The sequence below is a fragment of the Podarcis bocagei genome (assembly GCF_964188305.1).
Source record: "Podarcis bocagei genome assembly, chromosome: 4".
NCBI classification, from domain to species: Eukaryota; Metazoa; Chordata; class Lepidosauria; order Squamata; family Lacertidae; genus Podarcis; species Podarcis bocagei.
The window spans coordinates 21,331,705-21,352,713 of NC_138128.1; the positions used below are offsets into that span (position 1 = coordinate 21,331,705).

Below are 21,009 nucleotides of genomic sequence, written 5' to 3' on the forward strand. Positions count from 1 at the left end.
GCATAGGGAACCAAAGGACCTCCATGTGCCGTTGGTTCTATTATCAGCTCCAGGCAGCATGGCCAATGGACAGGGACGATGGGAATGGTATTCCAACAACGGCTGGAGAGTCTTAGGTTCCCAGTTCCTAACTCAGGTGCACTTATATGCATATTTATAAATATATATCTTTAGCCATTGTTTTAACTGCTTGCTGCAGCCTCTTTAAAACCAATTCATTCCTTTAGGCCCAATAATCTGGTTACAGTTCAGAAGAGCGTGCATGGGAGGGAAGAGAGATGTCATTACATGGCTACCCCTGCAAACAATTAATCTTGCACAATAAATCACTATGGTTAGGGCTTAGCAGAGTTTTCAGAACAGCACTGGGCGTTGTGCAGTGCAGCTTCCACTGCCATTCAAATAGGTGGTTTATTCACCCTCTGTTTAATAAATACCATATTTTTTGCTCTATAAGACTCACTTTTTCCCTCCTAAAAAGTAAGGGGAAATGTGTGTGCGTCTTATGGAGCGAATGCAGGCTGCGCAGCTATCCCAGAAGCCAGAACAGCAAGAGGGATTGCTGCTTTCATTGCACAGCGATCCCTCTTGCTGTTCTGGCTTCTGAGATTCAGAATATTTTTTTCTTGTTGTCCTCCTCCAAAAACTAGGTGTGTCTTGTGGTCTGGTGCGTCTTATAGAGCGAAAAATGCGGTACGTACACCCACTTCTCAAATTTCATTTATTGTGTGTCATTTTGAGTTGTGTTTTATTGTTATTAGCCAACATCTGTTTTTGTTTTTTTCCGGGGGCAGAAGTAGGATGTGGTTGCTTTACATAAATAGGTAAATTATAATGCACAATGGCACTCTTGCATCAAGTGCACGGCTTCCGTTAACAGGGAAAAGCTGCATTTGTGATAAGCATCAGAATACTGTTTAAACTGGGCTCACTTTTATCTTTTTGTTGGTCTCTGAAAACCCAAGAAAAATATTTGCAAGCTACTGTGGTTTAGTAAGGATTAAGCTGTTGATAAAAGGACACAATCCGCTCTAGCAACTCCCTATAGGTGTGGGTAAGCTTTGGCAATCCACATGCTGTTGGAATACAACTCCCATCAGCCCAGAAAGTATGGTCAATGGTCAATGGAGAGGGATGATGGGAGTTGTAGTTCAGCAAACACCTGGAGGATCAAAACTTCCCCACACCTGCCTTGCCAGAATACAGTATTTATTTAAAAAGGATTTACAGACCGCCTTTCTTAGTGCTATTCACTCAACATGGCTTACACAATTCACACAATACACAGGGGTCAGCAAACTTTTTCAGCAGGGGGCCGGTCCACTGTCCCTCAGACCTTGTGGGGGGCCGGACTACATTTTTTGGGGGGGAAATGAACGAATTCCTATGCCCCACAAATAACCCAGAGATGCATTTTAAATAAAAGGACACATTCTACTCATGTAAAAACACAATGATTCCCAGACGGTCCGCGGGTTGGATTGAGAAGGCGATTGGGCTGAATCCGGCCCCTGGGCCTTAGTACAGAACATAAAAACACAAACTAATTTCTACAGTCACCCCCCAATTAATAGCCTGGCAGTAATAAAAGCACACCCAGCCCATTATTATGAATTCAACAACAACAACAACAAAATCTGCCCTCCAGTTGAGACAAGTAGGCCTAAGGCAAGCAAAACAAGTGATGCACTCTTAAAATGCAAAAGGTGGGGAAAGATAAACAAAAACAAATTCTGGAGGAATTTATATTTTTCTAAAAATACAAAACTCTTATGAATCTGAACCATTGGATACTCAAATCTCTACAGAGTTCCTAGAAAGGATTAAAATCCCAAAAATTAACCACTCACCAGGAATCTCTAGAATAAATCAATCCAAAATGGGATCAAAAATATAAAAGTCCACCATAAAGCACATGGTCCCAACTGATTCATTAGTCTTTTTTAATATAAAATATTCAGAATAAATCCCACCTTTTCTTCTGAAATCGTTTCTTGACATATAGAATAGAGGCCAGATTCCTGAAACTTGGCAGAACTCGGTTATCACAGTTTGACCCAAACCACAGAAAGATCTTCAACAAGTTGAATCTTATAAACCCCTCTCACAAGATTGATATTATCTGTGCAAGATGGTTTGATTAGTAGTCAAACATGGGTGACTTACCTGCATGGCTTCCCGATGTTAATGGACTCCAGCTTCCACAACCCTTCATCACTGGCCATGTTGGCTGGAGCTGATGGGAGTCCACTAACACCTGGAGGGTCATATTAAAGGGGCAGACTAAAAATACCTTTTCAGTACAGTGTGATATTTAGTACTTGGGCTAATTACTTCCTTTCTCAACAGACAGTTGTGGTTTTCACTTATGCCAATAAGAAGGTCATCTTAAAACAGGAAATGGGGAACCGGACACCCCCCCACCTTAACAATGTTGGACTCCAACTCCCATTAGCCCCAGCAAGCAGGGCCAGTGGTCATGAATGATGGGAATTGTAGTCAAACACTTGGGAGAGTTACAGAACATGTAAGAACATTTAAATAGCGCCGCCTTGCTCAATCACACCAAAGAGCAATTTAGTCCAGCATCTCTATTTCCAGTATCGTCAAAATACTCTGGGAGCTACTAACAGAGAATGATGCAGATAGCCACTGCAAGTTCATCAAAACATCTGATAAGTAGGGTCAAATCAATGCCTTTTTAATCACATGATTCTAGTGGTTGCCCCACCCCCTTTTTGCAATGTAAATAAGTAGCTATGGAGAGGTCAGAGCAGCATCAGATTGTATGAGGGGAAGTTTAACCTCTGCAGCAGTCCTGATGAAGTCCACTCCCCAGTCAACTATTGGCATGAAGAAGCCACCATTTAAAACCCTACTGGTGCCCATGGTTTCAATTACGCAAATAGCAGTATGAAATTCAGAAGTGTAATGGGAAGAACTGGCATGTGTGCACCCTACAGTTGTTCTTCTGACTACCTGGATAGAGTTTTTCTCAGTATTCATGATGTTTTCTGTGCTTGTGATTTTAGCAGTATTTTTTTTTTTCTTCACAAATCCATCTTCCTCTCTTGGGAAGCGGGCGGCGCTGTGGGTTAAACCACTGAGCCTAGGACTTGCCGATCAGAAGGTCGGCGGTTCGAATCCCCGCGACGGGGTGAGCTCCCGTTGCTCGGTCCCAGCTCCTGCTCACCTAGCAGTTCGAAAGCACGTCAAAGTGCAAGTAGATAAATAGGTACCACTGCGGCAGGAAGGTAAACGGCGTTTCCGTGCGCTGCTCTGGTTCGCCAGAAGTGGCTTAGTCATGCTGGCCACATGACCTGGAAGCTGTACGCTGGCTCCCTCAGCCAATAAAGTGAGATGAGCGCTGCAAACCCAGAGTCGGCCACGACTGGACCTAACGGTCGGGGGTCCCTTTAACTTTATCTTCCTCTCTTACTTACCAAACTATAAAAAACAAGCTATTTCTGCAGTGCATTCAAAGATTTGAGTTTCCCTTTTCAGAAGAAGAAAAAGATGGGGTGATTTTAATAAGGAAACAAATGCGTGAAAATTTAATGCTACCCATATTCAAAGTCAGCATGGTGAATATTTTGAGGAGACACACAGAGAATGGCATTGCCTCTTGTCATCATCAACACCTCAGCTACTCTCACTTGACCCCAGTTTCTGCATATTATGTTCCTGACACTTTCCTATTTGGACTTCCCACTCAAGAGACTGGGTTTACATCAAAGCCGGAAATACAGAATTCCCTTTTAAAGACGAAATCCTGACTTTAAGAAGCAGAAGGAAGAAATTAACTGCTAAAGGCAGTCATATTACTGCAATCGTAACAACTAATTTAGCTTCGCGAACGCTGTGCTAGCCCTGCTCTATACTGTGCAAATCTATGGAGACCATTTCCAAATGGTCCTTTTCCTAACTGATATAAAGCCTCTTTCCCTCTAACCCTACTATTCCATTGTATTGGAAATATGAACTTTTATGTTTCCTTACTTTTCCTGTCTTGCTGAAGCAGTTTCAGGCCTGGTCTACACATGAGCATAAGCCTCGCTGGATCTTATCAAAGGCCTGTCTATGGGTCCTATATCAGCCCAAGGGTCATACTCTCCTATAGACAACCTTCTAGGAGGCTGTGTTCGTTTCCTGAACCAAAGGCTCTTCACTCTTTATATACCTAGTCCAGCATCCTTATTTCCTACATTGGTCCACTAGGTGGCTCTGGTAAGCTCACATACTAAACAATGAAGCCTTCTCTGGTTGCTCTGGCAACTGAGAACTCAGATATACAGGCCACATCCTCACTATGCATTTAAAGAACTACGATGCCACTTTTAACAGTCCTGGCTTCCCCCCGGGGGGGGGGGATCCTTGGAGTTGCCGCTTGTTAGGAGTGCTGAGTTGTTAGAGGAGGCCCCTGTTCTCATCAAAAGAGCTACAATTCCCCAAATGGTTCGAAAATCAACCTGTCTTCTCAGGGGACTCAAGAGAACTTAAAGCTGTGTGAGGGGAATAGGCATTTCCTGTGCCGTAAGCCACCCAGCGTGGCTGAGGAAACCCAGCCAGATGGGCGGGATATACAGTAATCATTATAATTATAGACAAAGTACAGTTACCAGGATTCTTAGGTGAAAGCCATGACTGTCAAAAGTGGCACCGCAGTGCTTTAAATGCAGTGAAGATGCTCCATCTTTCACCCCCCCCAGAGGATGCTTATCACTTAGGGGCTCAACAATTAGTCCTGTGGGTTAAACCACAGAGCCTAGGACTTGCGGATCAGAAGGTCGGTGGTTCGAATCCCCGCGACGGGGTGAGCTCCTGTTGCTCGGTCCCTGCTCCTGCCAACCTAGCAGTTCGAAAGCATGTCAAAGTGCAAGTAGATAAATAGGTACCGCTCCGGCGGGAAGGTAAACGGCGTTTCCGTGCACTGCTCTGGTTTGCCAGAAGTGGCTTAGTCATGCTGGCCACATGACCCGGAAGCTGTACCACATGCTCCCTCAGCCAATAAATCGAGATGAGCGCCGCAACCCCCGAGTCGGCCATGACTGGACCTAATGGTCAGGGGTCCCTTTACCTTTACGGTCAAACAAGCCCACATGCATCTGTCCCACTTCCCAATCCCATGCAACAATATGACGCCAGCAATATTTTAGCAAAAGAGAGAGAGTAAAGGGTGGAGCCCTCCCCTTCATTCCATCCCAGTGGGGTTGGCCTGCCCACAGCAGCCCAGCTGGCTACAGTTGTTGTTCCTTTGGCTGTAGGGGCTGTCAGCCAGTCAACTGGCTGCTGTAGATGTGACTGTTGCTTTAAGGACCTGTATCAGAGAATATTGGGTCAGATGGCTAGAGCCTGGGAAGTTACTTCAATGCAGCCTGGGTGAGCTCTGTTGACCCTGGCTAGGCAGTTATTGATTAAAACAACATAAATGTTGTTCACCTTATCACTTCTGCAATTGTTTCCTGACCTGAAAGATACTACAGTGGCTGCTCAGCCACAGGTGTAACAAAGTCATAAATCAAAACTGCTGCTTTTGCCTCAATCTCTGGCAGTCTCAGTGGAAGTTCAGCTAGATGGTAGAGTCAATCAAAAGGCTTTGCTGGTGGAGAATCAGGATGTGGGTTGTTGGGTGGGGAGGCAGGTGTTTCCAACTTCCCATCCTCCCACTGGCAGACACAGAAGTCCCACAACAGTGCCCTTGAATAAGCAGCAACTTAAAAAAAACCTGCAATGTGATCTAGGCCCCATGCACCATAACGGTATTAAAAAAAAAGGCTTAGAACATTTTACTTTTCAGCTCTCTCAAGGTGATTTTTTTCATAGCACAAATAACAGAAAAGCAAGAACCTAGAAGAGCATCTTTTTTCTTTTCTTATTTCACATTATACTTAGTAAATAGGGATGCTCTGGAAAAAGAGGTTAGTCCAACTTCAGCTCCCGTGAGCCCCAACATCTCGAGGGGTTCAGGTTCCCCATCACTGGCAAATGTAGTTGCTGCTTCCATTGAAGTGAATGGGAGAGATGCATGGTAGCTGGGTTATGAATTTGGGAAGAAGGACAAGACTCACATAGAGGTTGTAGCTCGTATTAAAATGCATGGTGATAGCAAGTGCAATCTCAGCGGAGAGAAAGTAAAGAGAGAGAGAGAAAAGTAATCAATTCCCATATCAAGTGTGTTAGAGTTTAATTCAAGTTTACGTATACAGTTGAGGTGTCATTTTCATTTTTCAGCCCACATAGTATTTTTGTTAACTTTAAACCTTACCTTTGTGCCTGCCTTCAAGTGAATCTATAATAACTTATCTGTGTTCTAAGTGAATAGCATTTTTTAAATATATATATATATATATGAAGAGAGACTTTTCATATTATATATATCTATATATAATCTGAAATGAGAAAAATAGGAATTTCACATGTACTTCAATGAATATATTACAGGTGAATTACTATGTTGTCCCACTAGTCAACAAAAAGACATATCATATGAAAGAAATTTTTAATTTTTATTTTACATATTTATACATAAAACTTTCAAGGTAACTCTTTCAACTCAACTGCATGTTAATAGCACATCTAAAAATGAATGTCAGGTAGTCAACATTCACAAAATGTTGAAAACTGATTAAAATATACATATTACTGAAAGCTACAACTTCACTACGAGGCAGGCATGTATGTTTTCTCTCTCACTTGTATAGCACCGTCAAAATTACAGTCTCATTTGTTTAAAACTACGCTGAAAAACAATAAAAAGTAGCCAATGGTAAAATACTGCTTTAACTTAAAGGTCTCTCTAAATAAACAAAAATAAAAGTTAAAACTACCCTCTCTCTTCTTTTTTCCTCTTCATGTTTGCAATGTTTATAAGTACTGTACATTTTGTTCTACAATAAGATTATTGAACTGTCCGATATTTAGTGGCACAAGTAAAAAATAAAATAAACCCAACAGCAAATAAATTAAAAAGCATAGGCCAACCACTGGACATAAAGCTTCAGACATTGGGAACAATTCGCCAAGCACAGTCGCTGTGCATCCACCGTTAGCTTCAAGGAAGGGTTCTTGTGGGGGGGGGGGGTTCCTGGTGCTTGGCAGATTGCGCCCGGAATCAATGACTAACACTGATTTTTCTTGTGTGCCACCCGTGGAGCATCAGCGTTGGTAAAACCACAGAAGCAAAACGTTTTAGCTTGTTTCTTCAGTCTGATGGCTTCCGGTTTTATTTTGCTGGCATCTTCTCTGCCATGTGCTTCTGCTGACTTTCAGCGTGTCTGAAGGGAAATGGGGGAAAAGGAACGATATTACGTAGATGCAATAAATGAAGATTTTTTAAATTTTTTTACTGGCAAAACTTAAAGGCTGCAGAGAAGGAAGGAAGCGCAGCGATTGCTGAAAAGATTGCTTGAAAAGATGCATTAACTTTTGCTGCAATTATCTAGCCGGCTTAAATAGTCATTTTCTTCAGGACTCCTCTAGACTGCAGAAATCCAGCACAGGAAGGAAAATAACAACCACAGTCTTCAGGAGGTAATGGAAGAGCACGGGGGGCAGGGAGGGTTTCAAGGAAATTGCTTTGGAATTGAAACTGTAGGTTGCAATAACATTGAAAGGAAGTTTTATTTGGGGAGCAATGGGAAAAGGAGGAGCGTTTCACCTCCTTCCCATGGATAGGAAACTTATTTGTCTTAACACAATCCAAGGATGTAACAAGATGACCCCTAGGTCCCTATTGTAGCAACATTTCAAGATATAAAGAACTAAAAACAACTCGCCTCTCACCAACTGCCAACCATGTGGCCCACACAGAGGGCATCTGAATGGCTAATTAAATATGTAATTGATTCCAGTAACGAGAAACGCAAACTGCTTCCCACATGAGAAAGTAGTTTTGTAACACCCTTCCCCAACCAGGTGCCCTCCAGAAGTTTTGGATTACAACTTCCATAAGCCCCAGACAGTCCCCACAGGTGCACACTGTGGACCCAATAGAAGCCAAAGGCCATGCTTTCTTTTCATTAAAACAGACTCGTACTTCAAAGTTTATGGGCACCAAGTTGGCAGTAGGCTGTTTTAGAAGAACAAAGGAAAGAAAAGAGTGCCAGGGTCGCGTAGCAGAGAGTCAGACCAGGAAGATACAAGTTTAGATAGACATACATCCACGAAGCTCATTGGGTGATGCTGGGGAAAGTCACCATCTTTCAGCTTAACCAACTGGTCGGAGGTGCTGAGATGGTAAAACTGAGGTGGGGGAGACATAAACGTCATGCACCCTGAACTAAAACTCTTGATTATTTTCATCTGCAATTTGGTATTCAAATTAGAGACCATCCACGAATATACAGAGCCATCTCTCTGTAGATTTAGCAAGATCTGTTCAGTCTTTGTATCCATAAAACATAAAACACCCATAAAACATCTCTCTCTCTCTCTCTTTAGCTTCTTCTGCTTAAACAGTTCACACTTCAACTATGCAATGAGGCATTGTATCTACACTTCCTGTTGCTGATCTAACAAGCAGTTAGGGGAAAAAACACCCCATCACTGGCACACATTCCTTGAACTTTTGCTTGCTGCCTTCGTGTTTGTCCCTTCTCCTCCCCTCACTAACAATATTTCATAAAGCAGCCAGTGAAAAGCACCAGCATTGTGTATGGTAGTGGCAGCATCTTCTTTTTTTGCAAGGCACAGGCGGTCTCAAATCTGAGCCACCTGTTGGCTCACGGGAGAAAAAACACCAACAACCTTCCTTTTCTCTGGAGGGGAGCAACAGGCAGAGTATGGGCATTGCTGTACAATCATACCTCATGTTACGTCCGCTTTATGTTAAGTTCTTTCAGGATACGTCTCGTGGCAATCCGGAAGTACTGGAAACGGTTACTTCCGGGTTTCGCCGCTCGCGCATGCGCAGACACGCAAAATGACGTCACGCGCATGCGCAGAAGCGTCGAATCGCAACCTGCGTGTGTGAACACGTGCCACTGCGGGTTGCGCTCTTTTCATGTTGCGAACGGGCCTCCGGAACGGATCCCGTTCGCAACCAGAGGTACCACTGTATTACAAGGTGAAGAAGCAAAACCACTCCACTGTCTGTGATTTGCAGCAGCAGATTTCTGCAAGAACATACTATAGTGAGCACACCGACCTTTTCCTCTATGCAGAAGTCCTCTGGTAGATGTCAATGACGACTTGCTCACCAGATTATAGTGGGGGAGGGTAGTGGGGAAGGATAATGCCATGCCGAAAGACAGACACATAATGGCATGCGGAAAACACACACACACACACACACACACACACACACACACACACACACACTAACCCTTCCCTGGTCTTTGTGTAAAGCGGATGAGATTCTGCCTCTCGTCAAAGTTTTCTAAGCTACAAAAGCAGAGAAAATTCAACGAAGTCAAGTGCTGAGGGTGTGTGTGTGTGTGTGTGTGCATGAGAGAAACAGAGTGCTAGGGGTGTGGAATTATTATTATCATTATTTGCTGTGGACTGACACACTCTAATATTTCCAAACTTGCTTGCAGATCAGAATGCAACTCCCATTTGGATTACTCAAGTCTCCAGATTTTGGAAGGTACCCTGAGGTTCATCTCATCCAACCCCCTGCAATGCAGGAATATGCAGCTGTCCCATATGGGGATCAAACCCGCAACCTTGGCATCATCAGCACCACGCTCTAACCAACTGAGCTATCCAGATATATGCATGCTCCCTGGAGTTGCAGAGGTTTCAGTGCAGTGGAATAGTTGGCAAATACCACAAAGCAGGAAGCTGTAAGAGAGCCGATTTAGCATTTTTGGCTGCTGAGTTACTACTCAACCTTCTTTAACCAGCCAATCTGAGAAACGTCAAAATAACCTGGAACAGAGGGTGACAGAGGATAGATAGAAGGGGAGAACATAAAAGGTTTGTACTGAATAAGAAAAGGCCTGGATTAAAGGGATCTGGGAAAGTTGAGGCGTTACTGTATTTTACCTTGTTGGCAGCAATGGTGCTAAATTACCATGGTACTGATAGGGGGCCGCACTGTAAAAGAAATATTACAGAAAAAAGAAAATAGTTGGGTTTGCTTTGGTTCAATTAAGTCTCATCTCTGTCTGCAGGTGGCAAACAGGTTTCTTCCCTTTAAGATTAAAAACCAGCACAGGATTTGACTGAAAGGGTACAGCAAGAGCACAAGTAGCTATACAGTATATTCAGACTGTTGGTAAACCAGAGAAGAGTAACTTCATCCACCTGATAAGACTACATGCCTGCTTTCACTACAAAGGATGCAGCTGTGAACTGCACCTGTTTTTTCCAACAGGCTCCATTCTTCGACAAGACAATTGAAACCACTTCTGGACAAAATGAAAGCATGGTTGCTAGCCATTGACACTATTATTGGCCTTTTCCTTGGAACTGCCAGGACCTAAGGTCAATGCACACCCAGATTTTGCCTTTTGGAGTCTTCCCAGGTCTTGAAATCATGTCTAAAGTCACTCTGATTGATTCTGCCTGTTACAGGGCTTGGTAGCTGGACTGAATATGTAAGGACAACTTTTAGTACAGAGCGGCAAGCTGTTAATAGGGCATATTGTCTACCCAGTAAAGTAAGGAGTGAGAAAGGATCATTGCAAGATCATTAAGAAAAGATAATTTAGGAAGGGAAGGGAAAGTTAAGAATAGATGGCAGCTACATTATCAAATGGAGAAAACAGAAGCTGGGATTTCTAACTGAGAGGAGGCATCACAAAGGCAGATTCCAGAATAAAGGAAGTTTTTGTCTCTATCTTTAGGACCACTCTCTTTGTCTGCCCAGACAAATTTACCAAGTTTCACATTTCCTAGCAGCAATAATTTCCCAAAATTAAAGAGTTCAGCACCATGTTGCTGCAAGCAACTAGAGAAAGTTATTAGGCATTGGATGTTAGATTATAAATTGATTCAATGGCCAAAGAAGTTTCACTTATAATCTGATAGAGAGCGTGGATCACAAAGAAATAGCATACTGTCCAAATCTGCCACTTGTCATACCCCAAACAGTCATGGCAACAGGTGCTTAGAAAAACAGCAGCAAAAACAGTTGCTTCGGTGCAAACAACACTAATAGTGGTAGACTTATGTTACTGAACCAGGTGCACTTTTTATGACCTAAGCTTTCACTGGAGCTGTAGGTGGAACTTTTATGTAGTTCCACGATTGCTTCTTTTGGTCTAGTAGCTCTGGGTGCATGCAGCAATGTATGGCACCTTGCAAGACTAATCTAATAATGCCTGCAGAACTTCTCCTGCATTCTGTCTTATAAACTGCAGATTCTGGGGCAGCAGCACTATGATCAGCTTTTTGCCCCCAACCACTTTTGTGTCTGATGAAGTTTTCTGAGTTCGTTCGTGACCTTGTAAAATTGTGGTTGCTCCAAATAAAGACATTATCATAATGTGGCTTTAGGGTATGATCTTAAGAGGCATTGATCAGAAAACAGCATTACAATGTCCTGATACGAGGACAATTCACCTTGTATCAGTAATATATCATAATTCCTTCTCAGTGTTCCACCTTTAAAAGAAGTGCCTTCTCTGTGATGGTGCCTCAACTGTAGGAAGCCATTCTGAGTATGGTATGCCAGGCACAGGCATACATTCTTTGTGGCATCAGGTTGAAATCATTTAATTTCCTCAGGCATTTTTGATTATATTTTTGGCTGGTTGAATGGTTTTGCTCCTTTTAATTTTAAGTATTCATTCATTCATTCATTCATTCATTCATTCATACACACACACACACACACACACACACATACCCTAGCTTTCCCTCTGACAGTTCTTATGTTTCTGTAATTTTGAAATTACTTTGACCCTGAAATCTTTGGATGAAGGACATTTTATACATCAATTAAAATAAAATATATCGTCACAACAAAACGGTCTAAAGAGAGACCTTTGCAACAGGACGTATATGAAAAAGGTTACCAACCTGGTCAAATCCTCAATGTCTACCAGCATAGCATCCTGTTCTGTGTGCAATTCATCCCGAATTAGCAGCAGTTGCACCAATTCTTCATTCAAGCCTGACAGCAGAAAAGAGAAAAAGAGTGTTTAAGCTCATTTAGCCACAGTTCTCCCCATGTCTAACACTTTGGAATCTGTTAGTCACCATGGTACATGGCTCTCACTCCAAGAAACAGAAGGGCATTTGGCTTGGCATATAAATAAGGGAGGCGATGAAGTAATGGAACAAGAACAATGGCCGGTATTGTTAAAAACAAACGTTAGTAAAAAAAATATCAACATGATACTACTGTAGATCTCATGAGAGAACCAAGGATGACTTCCCAAAGCAGAATGCACTCTTTAAACTCTTTAACTTAGGAACTAACCCATGGAACTTCTGGCATTTTTATGGTTGTGGTTGGTGATGGAACATCCTCAAAACTGGGTGTGATCTACAAGGCTGAACTTGCATCAACACATTGGCAGGGAAATAAGCTTGACTGTCTATGATGTCAGCCTGTTTCTACAGAGGCAAGAAAGCAGTAGGTGCTCCAACTGCAACAGTTACCAACGGTGCCAGGAACTGCCATTGTGTTGTGCGCCCATTCAACACCAGAGAAACCCCTGCTTTCTGCGCTGTCATTAGTAATGGTGAGGTTGGCGGGTACCAGGGACAGGGACTTTTCAATGGCAGCCCCACAATGGTGCAATTCACCTCCCTGGTACTCCACTAAATCCTCATTCTGCTAGTCTTTAGACTTGGGTCATAGGACTTTTATTTATTTATCCCACAATCCTTTTCAGTATTGATTTTAGGATGGTTGTTTTATATTGCAAACAAATTATTTGCATTTTTAGCGTACAGTTGTATATCACTTTGGGAGGATTTTTGTTCTGAAAGGCAGGTGATATATAAGCAAACAAGCAGATTTTTAAAATACAAACACAAACTCGAGAATCAAAACTCATGAAATGCATGTCATTTACCCAATGCTCTCCTTAAAAAATTAAACTAAGCCAAGTCATGGTAGAACTGATTTATCGGTATTTTCTAGCAGGTCCACTGATTTTCTAACATTCTAGCAGCAATTCCAAAGTAGCAGACAGCACTAACAGACTTCAGGGGAGAATTATTCACATTTGGCTGAGCATAGCTCACAGGTGCCTAGGCAAAGAGCCACACTGCAGCTGCTTTGACTAATTTGATTAATAAGCACACATTGACATGGGCCATGGAGTCATGTGCTAATTTCTTTTTATTTAGAGCCTCTTCTGTCTGTAATGAATTAATTCGTATCACTGAAAAGCATAGCAGTACTTTGGCTCTAAAAAGACAACAACAACAAAAAAGAGTCCAGTGGAAGGACTGCAAACAGGCACAAAAGCTTTAAGGGTAAAGGTACCCCTGACCGTTAGGTCCAGTCGTGGACGACTCTGGGGTTGCATGCTCATCTCGCTCTATAGGCCGAGGGAGCCAGTGTTTGTCCGCAGACAGCTTCCAGGTCATGTGGCCAGCATGACTAAGCCATTTCTGGAGAACCAGAGCAGTGCATGGAAACCCAGTTTACCTTCCCGCTGGACATGCACTTGACATGCTTTCAAACTGCTAGGTGGGCAGGAGCTGGGACCGAACAACAGGAGCTCACCCCATCGTGGGGATTCGAACTGCCGACCTTCCAATCGGCAAGTCCTAGGCTCTGTGGTTTAGACCACAGCAGCACCTGCACCCCTTTTAAAAGCTTTAGTATGGCCTAAATATTGCAAAGGGCTAAAGTTGTCTACTTGTGCCTTTGCACAAGATGTAATGAAAGAGAGCTGGAAACATGCTTCCTCTTCTCTACACAGTTCCAGGTATCATGCAAAGCTGGAAGAAACGTACAACCAACCATGGTGTGCAAGAGGCATCTACTGCTCTTTTTTGTGCAAGATCTCCACAAATGCATGGCTTCCTAGCTCCCCATTTAGCCCCCCACTTCTGCATCTCATGCAAAAGCACTCTAAATAGTAAAACTATAGGGAACTCATATTCGAATGCTATTGTTTCAAGGATTGCTGAAAAGAGAGGGACGTGAAGAGGGCCTCCTTCTTCCTCAGTTGGCATTAGATTACTGAATAATAGCCATTCCTGACCTAACGTTTGAAGGTCAAAAGTCACTTCCAGATCTGTGATTTCTCTTCTCCATATCCAAGACGAAAAGTAAAAGAAATATAACATACCATGAGCTAGCATGGAATAAAAAGCAAGTTTTGATTTAAAACTTGCTTTGGGAGCAATGGCCCCCAGTGTTATCTGAAGAAAAGATAGAATCATAGAATCATAGAATCATAGAGTTGGAAGAGACCACAAGGGCCATCGAGTCCAACCCCCTGCCAAGCAGGAAACACCATCAGAGCACTCCTGACATATGGTTGTCAAGCCTCTGCTTAAAGGCCTCCAAAGTAGGAGACTCCACCACACTCCTTGGCAGCAAATTCCACTGTCGAACAGCTCTTACTGTCAGGAAGTTCTTCCTAATGTTTAGGTGGAATCTTATTTCTTGTAGTTTGGATCCATTGCTCCGTGTCCGCTTCTCTGGAGCAGCAGAAAACAACCTTTCTCCCTCCTCTATGTGACATCCTTTTATATATTTGAACATGGCTATCATATCACCCCTTAACCTCCTCTTCTCCAGGCTAAACATGCCCAACTCCCTTAGCCGTTCCTCATAAGGCATCGTTTCCAGGCCTTTGACCATTTTGGTTGCCCTCCTCTGGACACGTTCCAGTTTGTCAGTGTCCTTCTTGAATTGTGGTGCCCAGAACTGGACACAGTACTCCAGGTGTGGTCTGACCAGAGCAGAATACAGTGGCACTATTACTTCCCTTGATCTAGATGCTATACTCCTATTGATGCAGCCCAGAATTGCATTGGCTTTTTTAGCTGCCGCGTCACACTGTTGGCTCATGTCAAGTTTGTGGTCAACCAAGACTCCTAGATCCTTTTCACATGTACTGCTCTCAAGCCAGGTGTCACCCATCTTGTATTTGTGCCTCTCATTTTTTTTTGCCCAAGTGCAATACTTTACATTTCTCCCTGTTAAAATTCATTTTGTTTGTTTTTGCCCAGTTCTCTAATCTGTCAAGGTCGTTTTGAAGTGTGATCCTGTCCTCTGGGGTGTTAGCCACCCCTCCCAGTTTGGTGTCATCTGCAAATTTGATCAGGATGCCCTTGAGTCCATCATCCAAGTCGTTGATAAAGATGTTAAATAAGACCGGGCCCAAGACAGAACCCTGTGGCACCCCACTAGTCACTCTTCTCCAGGATGAAGAGGAACCATTGATGAGCACCCTTTGGGTTCGGTCAGTCAGCCAGTTACAAATCCACTGAGTGGTAGCAGAGTCAAGACCGCATTTTACCAGCTTCTTTACAAGAATATCATGGGGCACCTTGTCAAATGCCTTACTGAAATCAAGGTAGGCTATATCCACTGAGTTCCCTTCATCTACCAGGCTTGTAATTCTGTCAAAAAACGAGATCAGGTTAGTCTGACATGACTTATTTTTCAGAAATCCATGCTGACTATTGGTGATCACAGCATTCCTTTCTAGGTGCTCACAGACTGTTTGCTTAATGATCTGCTCCAGAATCTTCCCTGCTATTGATGTCAGACTGACTGGGCGGTAATTATTTGGGTCCTCTCTTTTCCCCTTTTTGAAAATAGGGACAACATTTGCCCTCCTCCAGTCTGCCGGGACTTCGCCTGTTCTCCAGGATTTCTCGAAGATGACTGCCAGTGGTTCTGAGATCACATCTGCCAGTTCTTTTAATACTCTTGGATGCAGTTCATCTGGCCCTGGAGACTTGAATACATCTAAACTAGCCAAATATTCTTGTACTGTCTCCTTAGTTATTCTGGGCTGTGTTTCCTTTGCTGAATCATTTGCTCCAAATTCTTCAGGTCGGGCATTGTTTTCTTTATCGGAGAAGACTGAGGCAAAGAAGGCATTGAGGAGTTCAGCCCTTTCTGTGTCCCCTGTTTGCATTTCACCATCTTCTCCTCTGAGTGACCCCACTGTTTCTTTGTTCTTCCTTTTGCTACGAACATACCCATAAAAGCCTTTTTTGTTGCTTTTAACCTCTCTAGCAAGCCTGAGTTCATTCTGTGCTTTAGCTTTTCTGACTTTGTGTCTACACGTGCTGGCTATTTGTTTGAATTCCTCTTTGGTGGTTTCCCCCCTTTTCCATTTTTTGTACACATCCTTTTTTAATCTTAATTCAGTTAAAAGTTCTTTAGATAGCCACCCTGGCTTCTTTAGGCACCTTCCATGTTTCCGTCTCATTGGTATTGCCTGACGTTGTGCTTTTACTATCTCCCTCTTAACAAACTCCCAGCCATCATGAACTCCCTTTCCTTTTAGTATTGCTGTCCATGGGATCTCACCCAGCACTTCCCTAAGTTTTATGAAGTCGGCTTTCTTAAAGTCAAGAAATTGAGTCCTAGTATGCTTGGCTGCTCCTTTCCGCTGTATAGTAAACTTCAGAAGAGCATGATCACTCGCGCCTAATGATCCTTCCACTTCTACCCCACTAACCAGGTCATCAACATTGGTTAGGACCAGATCTAAAATGGCTGTTCCTCTTGTTGCTTCTCCCACTTTCTGGACAATGAAGTTGTCTGCAAGGCCAGTGAGGAATCTGTTTGACCTTATGCTCTTGGCTGAGTTTGACGTCCAACAAATATCCGGGTAATTGAAGTCCCCCATTACTACTATCTCCCTTCCTTTTGCATGCTTGGCCATCTGTTCCAGGAAGGCATCATCTATGTCCTCCGTTTGGCTTGGGGATCTATAGTAAACTCCCACAATGAGGTCTCTGTTATTCTTCTCTCCCTTAATTTTGACCCAAATGCTCTCACATTGGCTTTGAGGTTCTAAATCTTGGATCTCTTCACAGGTATACACATCCCTGACATATAACGCCACTCCTCCTCCTTTCTTGTCTGGTCTGTTTCTCTGAAATAGATTGTATCCCCCCATTATTACATTCCAATTGTGGGACTTATCCCACCAGGTTTCAGTGATGCCTATTATGTCATATTTAGTTTGCTGTACCAAGAGCTCAAGCTCATCTTGTTTATTTCCCATGCTTTGCGCATTAGTGTACAGACATTGAAGTCCATTAATCATTCCCCCTTGTCTCTTATTTAAGGATTTTTTCCTCCCACCACTAGGTCCGCGTGCTGTTTGCTCCATTTGGTCTATGACATTTGGATGATCATCTTCATTAATTGATAGACTCCTACCTTCAGGAGCACTGTCTCCCTCCCCCACATTAGTCAGTTTAAAGCCCTCCTGATGAGGTTTCTGAGATTTTTGGCAAAAACATTCCTCCCAACCGTTGTGAGGTGCAGCCCATCACTTGCCAGAAGTCCATCTTCAAGAAACTGCAGTCAGTGATCTAAGAATCCAAACCGTTCCTGTTTACACCATTTGCGAAGCCAGCTGTTCACTTCCACTATTTTCCCCTCTCTCCCTGGGCCACGTCGTTTAACTGGGAGGACAGACGAGATGACAATTTGTGCATTTAGTTGCTTCAATTTCCTGCCGAGAGCCTCGTAGTCTCTTTTGATCTTCTGGAGGCTATTGCTTGCAGTGTCATTGGTTCCCACATGAACCAAGAGGAAGGGGTATTTGTCAGTGGGTTTTATGATTCCTTGCAGTCGTTCAGTTACATCTTGGATCTTAGCCCCGGGGAGACAGCACACTTCCCGAGACATCTTGTCAGGCCCACAGATCACTGCTTCTGTTCCCCTCAGTAGGGAATCCCCTATCACCACTACACGCCTCCTCTTATGTTTGGTCGGGGTTCTTCCGTGAGCTGTCCGTTCCAAGGTCGCCTGCACATTCCCTGAGGACTGACTTTGCTGCTCGTCTTCATATACCTGATCGACTGTAATGAGGGAGAGATCCTCAAATGGAGTCTGCTCTTCGTCTTCCATGCTAGGGGAGAGGACCTCAAAGAGATTGTGTATTTCTAAACAATCAGAGTGAACCCTGGGCCTCCTACTTCTTTGAGTCACGTTTCTCCATATATCTGGCTCCTGTGTTGATGAACTAGCCTCCTTCTCAGGGGAGTCCCCTGTCTCCTCCTTGGTGGGGACGGTGTGCTCTGTTGCTTCCAAGAAGAGCTCCAGCTCTCTAATTCTTTGGAGCGTAGCTACACGTTCCTCCAGTTGCTGGACTTTGTCTTTTAAAAGGGCAATCAACATGCAATTGCTGCAGGTGAAGCTGCCTGCAACCTTTGGCAAGATGGCAAACATTGCGCAGGAATCGCAGGCGACTGCAGCTGTTCCCTCCCCTTCCATCTTGAGATCGTGTTGTTGGGGGTGGCTACAGAGGTCCTCCATCATAAAAAGCTTGAAGACAGGACAAATAACTTCGCCCACAAAAAAAAAAACCTAGGTCTCCCCCAACAAACGTTTGAGACTAGCTCCCCTAAATCTAAAAGATGGATATAACTGCGCGCGCCACTAGGCGCGCGCCGCTGCCCTACAAACTCTGATAAGCTCCTCCCACAGCTAATCCCCTGCCTCAACAGAAACCCTGCCCCCTCTGACCTTTACACAGGGAAAACAGCTAATCAGCCACAAGAAACACACACACACAAGAAAACCCTTTTTGCTCCTTCTTCAACTGCTGCCCTACAAACTCTGATAAGCTCCTCCCACAGCTAATCCCCTGCCTCAACAGAAACCCTGCCCCCTCTGACCTTTACACAGGGAAAACAGCTAATCAGCCACAAGAAACACACACACACAAGAAAACCCTTTTTGCTCCTTCTTCAACTGCTGCCCTACAAACTCTGATAAGCTCCTCCCACAGCTAATCCCCTGCCTCAACAGAAACCCTGCCCCCTCTGACCTTTACACAGGGAAAACAGCTAATCAGCCACAAGAAACACACACACACAAGAAAACCCTTTTTGCTCCTTCTTCAACTGCTGCCCTACAAACTCTGATAAGCTCCTCCCACAGCTAATCCCCTGCCTCAACAGAAACCCTGCCCCCACTGACCTTTACACAGGGAAAACAGCTAATCAGCCACAAGAAACACACACACACAAGAAAACCCTTTTTGCTCCTTCTTCAACTGCTGCCCTGCTAGCTATGTTGGCATTGAAGATATTTCCCTCTAGTACAGTGGTACCTTGGTTTTAGAACAGCTTAGTTTATGAACAACTTGGATTAAGTACGCTCCAAACCGGGAAGTAGGTGTTCTGGTTTGTGAACTTTGACTTGGAAGCAGAACATGTTTTGCTTCCAGTTGAGTGTGTTCCTTTTGTAAATTGAGTCCCCAGATGCTATGGGAAAGCACACCTTGGTTTAATAATGCTTTGGTTTAAGAAAGGACTTCCAGAACGGATTAAGTTCGTAAACCAAGGTACCACTGTATTGGAGATTGCATAATCCTAGGAGGACTGGACCATACATATACTGAGTCAGATCACTGATCCATCTAGGTCTGTATTATCCACACTGACCAGCAGTGGTTCACCAGGATTTCAGACAGGGGGTCTCTTCCAGCCCTACCTAGAGATACCAGGGATTGAACCAGGGACCTTCTGCATGCAAAGCAGATGTTCTACCACTGAACTACAGTCATTCCTTGGTTCACTGTTGGTGTCAGCTCTCACATGCAACGGAACAGTTTCTATTCCCTTAAACCGAGGTGCCACGAATAGCGAAAGGACATAATACCAAGGGAGAAGACTTACTTTCTATCTGTGAATGTAGATCATTGACTATCACCTGTAGCTGCCCAATCGTCATATCTCTCAGATCTGTGGGCTTTAAGCTTCTTTTCATCAAGCATTCACTTATATGAGGCATATGTGGCAGCTAAAAAGAATGACAACAACACTTTAGGCCACTGTCATGGCCGGCAACAATGACAAAAAAGAACTTCTGTCAGCATATTTTCTAATGTATTAGCAGTAACAGCTAATGATGGTAGCCTACTATATATTAAGCACCCTGAGCATTAGTCATTAGGTACAGAATGCATAAAATTTACCAAGTTTAGATACAACATACTGTACTAAGATTTTATAAATACTATACTCCAACAAAGGAAAAAAAAACACTTTATTTTCCCTGCATATTCTGAATCAAATATATTAAATAAATATGCTCCACTTTTAAAACTCATTTTTTACATCTCAGATGGAGCTATAAAGGTAAAGGGGCCCCCGACCATTAGGTCCAGTCATGGACTCTAGGATTGCAGCGCTCATCTCGCTTTATTGGCCGAGGGAGCCGGCGTACAGCTTCCGAGTCATGTAGCCAGCACGACTAAACCAGAGCAGTGCACGGAAATGCCGTTTATCTTCCCGCTGGAGCGGTACCTATTTATCTACTTGCACTTTGACGTGCTTTCGAACTGCTAAGTTGGCAGGAGCAGGGACCGAGCAACAGGAGCTCACCCTGTTGCGGGGATTCGAACCGCCGACCTTCTGATCGGCAAGTCCTAGGCTCTGTGGTTCAACCCACAGCACCGCCCGCGTCCCTTCCAGATGGAGCTATAAGCTTTCCCAAATTCCAAAAAGCTTTATTGCAACTGGGGCAACTTCCATGGCTAGAAACAACTGGCAGGCACTGATCTTCTACGAGATACTTACAAGGTCAGCTACGGGAGATTTTTTCCTGTTTTGCTTTTCCACCTCTACTTGCATTTTGGCCATTGGTTTTGCCATTGCTAAGGCCATTTTGGCTTCAGCTTGAAGTTTCTTTTGCCTTGAGAGAAAATCCATGTCATCTAGGGATTCAGATTCCTCTTCAGTAGTGTCTCTGTCAGAATAGGAAGAGCTCTGCTTGCTCTAGAAAAATAGACACAGCATATATATATATATATATATATATATATATATATATATATATACACACAATCAGGCTTGTCTAATTCAGCGGCTAGCAATTTAATCAATGAATTAAAACAATAAACATTAGCTCTAGCCTTAATGTGAATGGCATGAACCAGAAGTAAACCA

At 43.5% G+C, this 21,009-nt stretch overlaps 1 protein-coding gene across 10 annotated transcripts in view; it reads right to left on the reverse strand.

The window, feature by feature from the left end:
* Window positions 1-6,167: 6,167 nt before the first annotated feature.
* The window catches only part of LOC308584930 (schwannomin-interacting protein 1), a 378,018-nt gene continuing 363,176 nt past the window's right edge, over window positions 6,168-21,009 (reverse strand). For 8 of the 10 annotated variants that reach the window (XM_081190278.1, XM_081190281.1, XM_081190282.1 and 5 more), the window contains 5 exons: window positions 20,641-20,838; window positions 19,738-19,861; window positions 11,968-12,061; window positions 9,988-10,038; window positions 6,168-7,274 (listed from right to left, as the gene is read on the reverse strand). In XM_081190278.1, coding sequence (XP_081046404.1) covers window positions 7,223-7,274; window positions 9,988-10,038; window positions 11,968-12,061; window positions 19,738-19,861; window positions 20,641-20,838 — 519 coding nt within the window. In that variant the 3' untranslated portion in view covers window positions 6,168-7,222. The remainder of the gene's footprint in view (window positions 7,275-9,987; window positions 10,039-11,967; window positions 12,062-19,737; window positions 19,862-20,640; window positions 20,839-21,009) is intronic. The other 2 variants (XM_081190280.1, XM_081190279.1) reach the window with 1 other exon arrangement.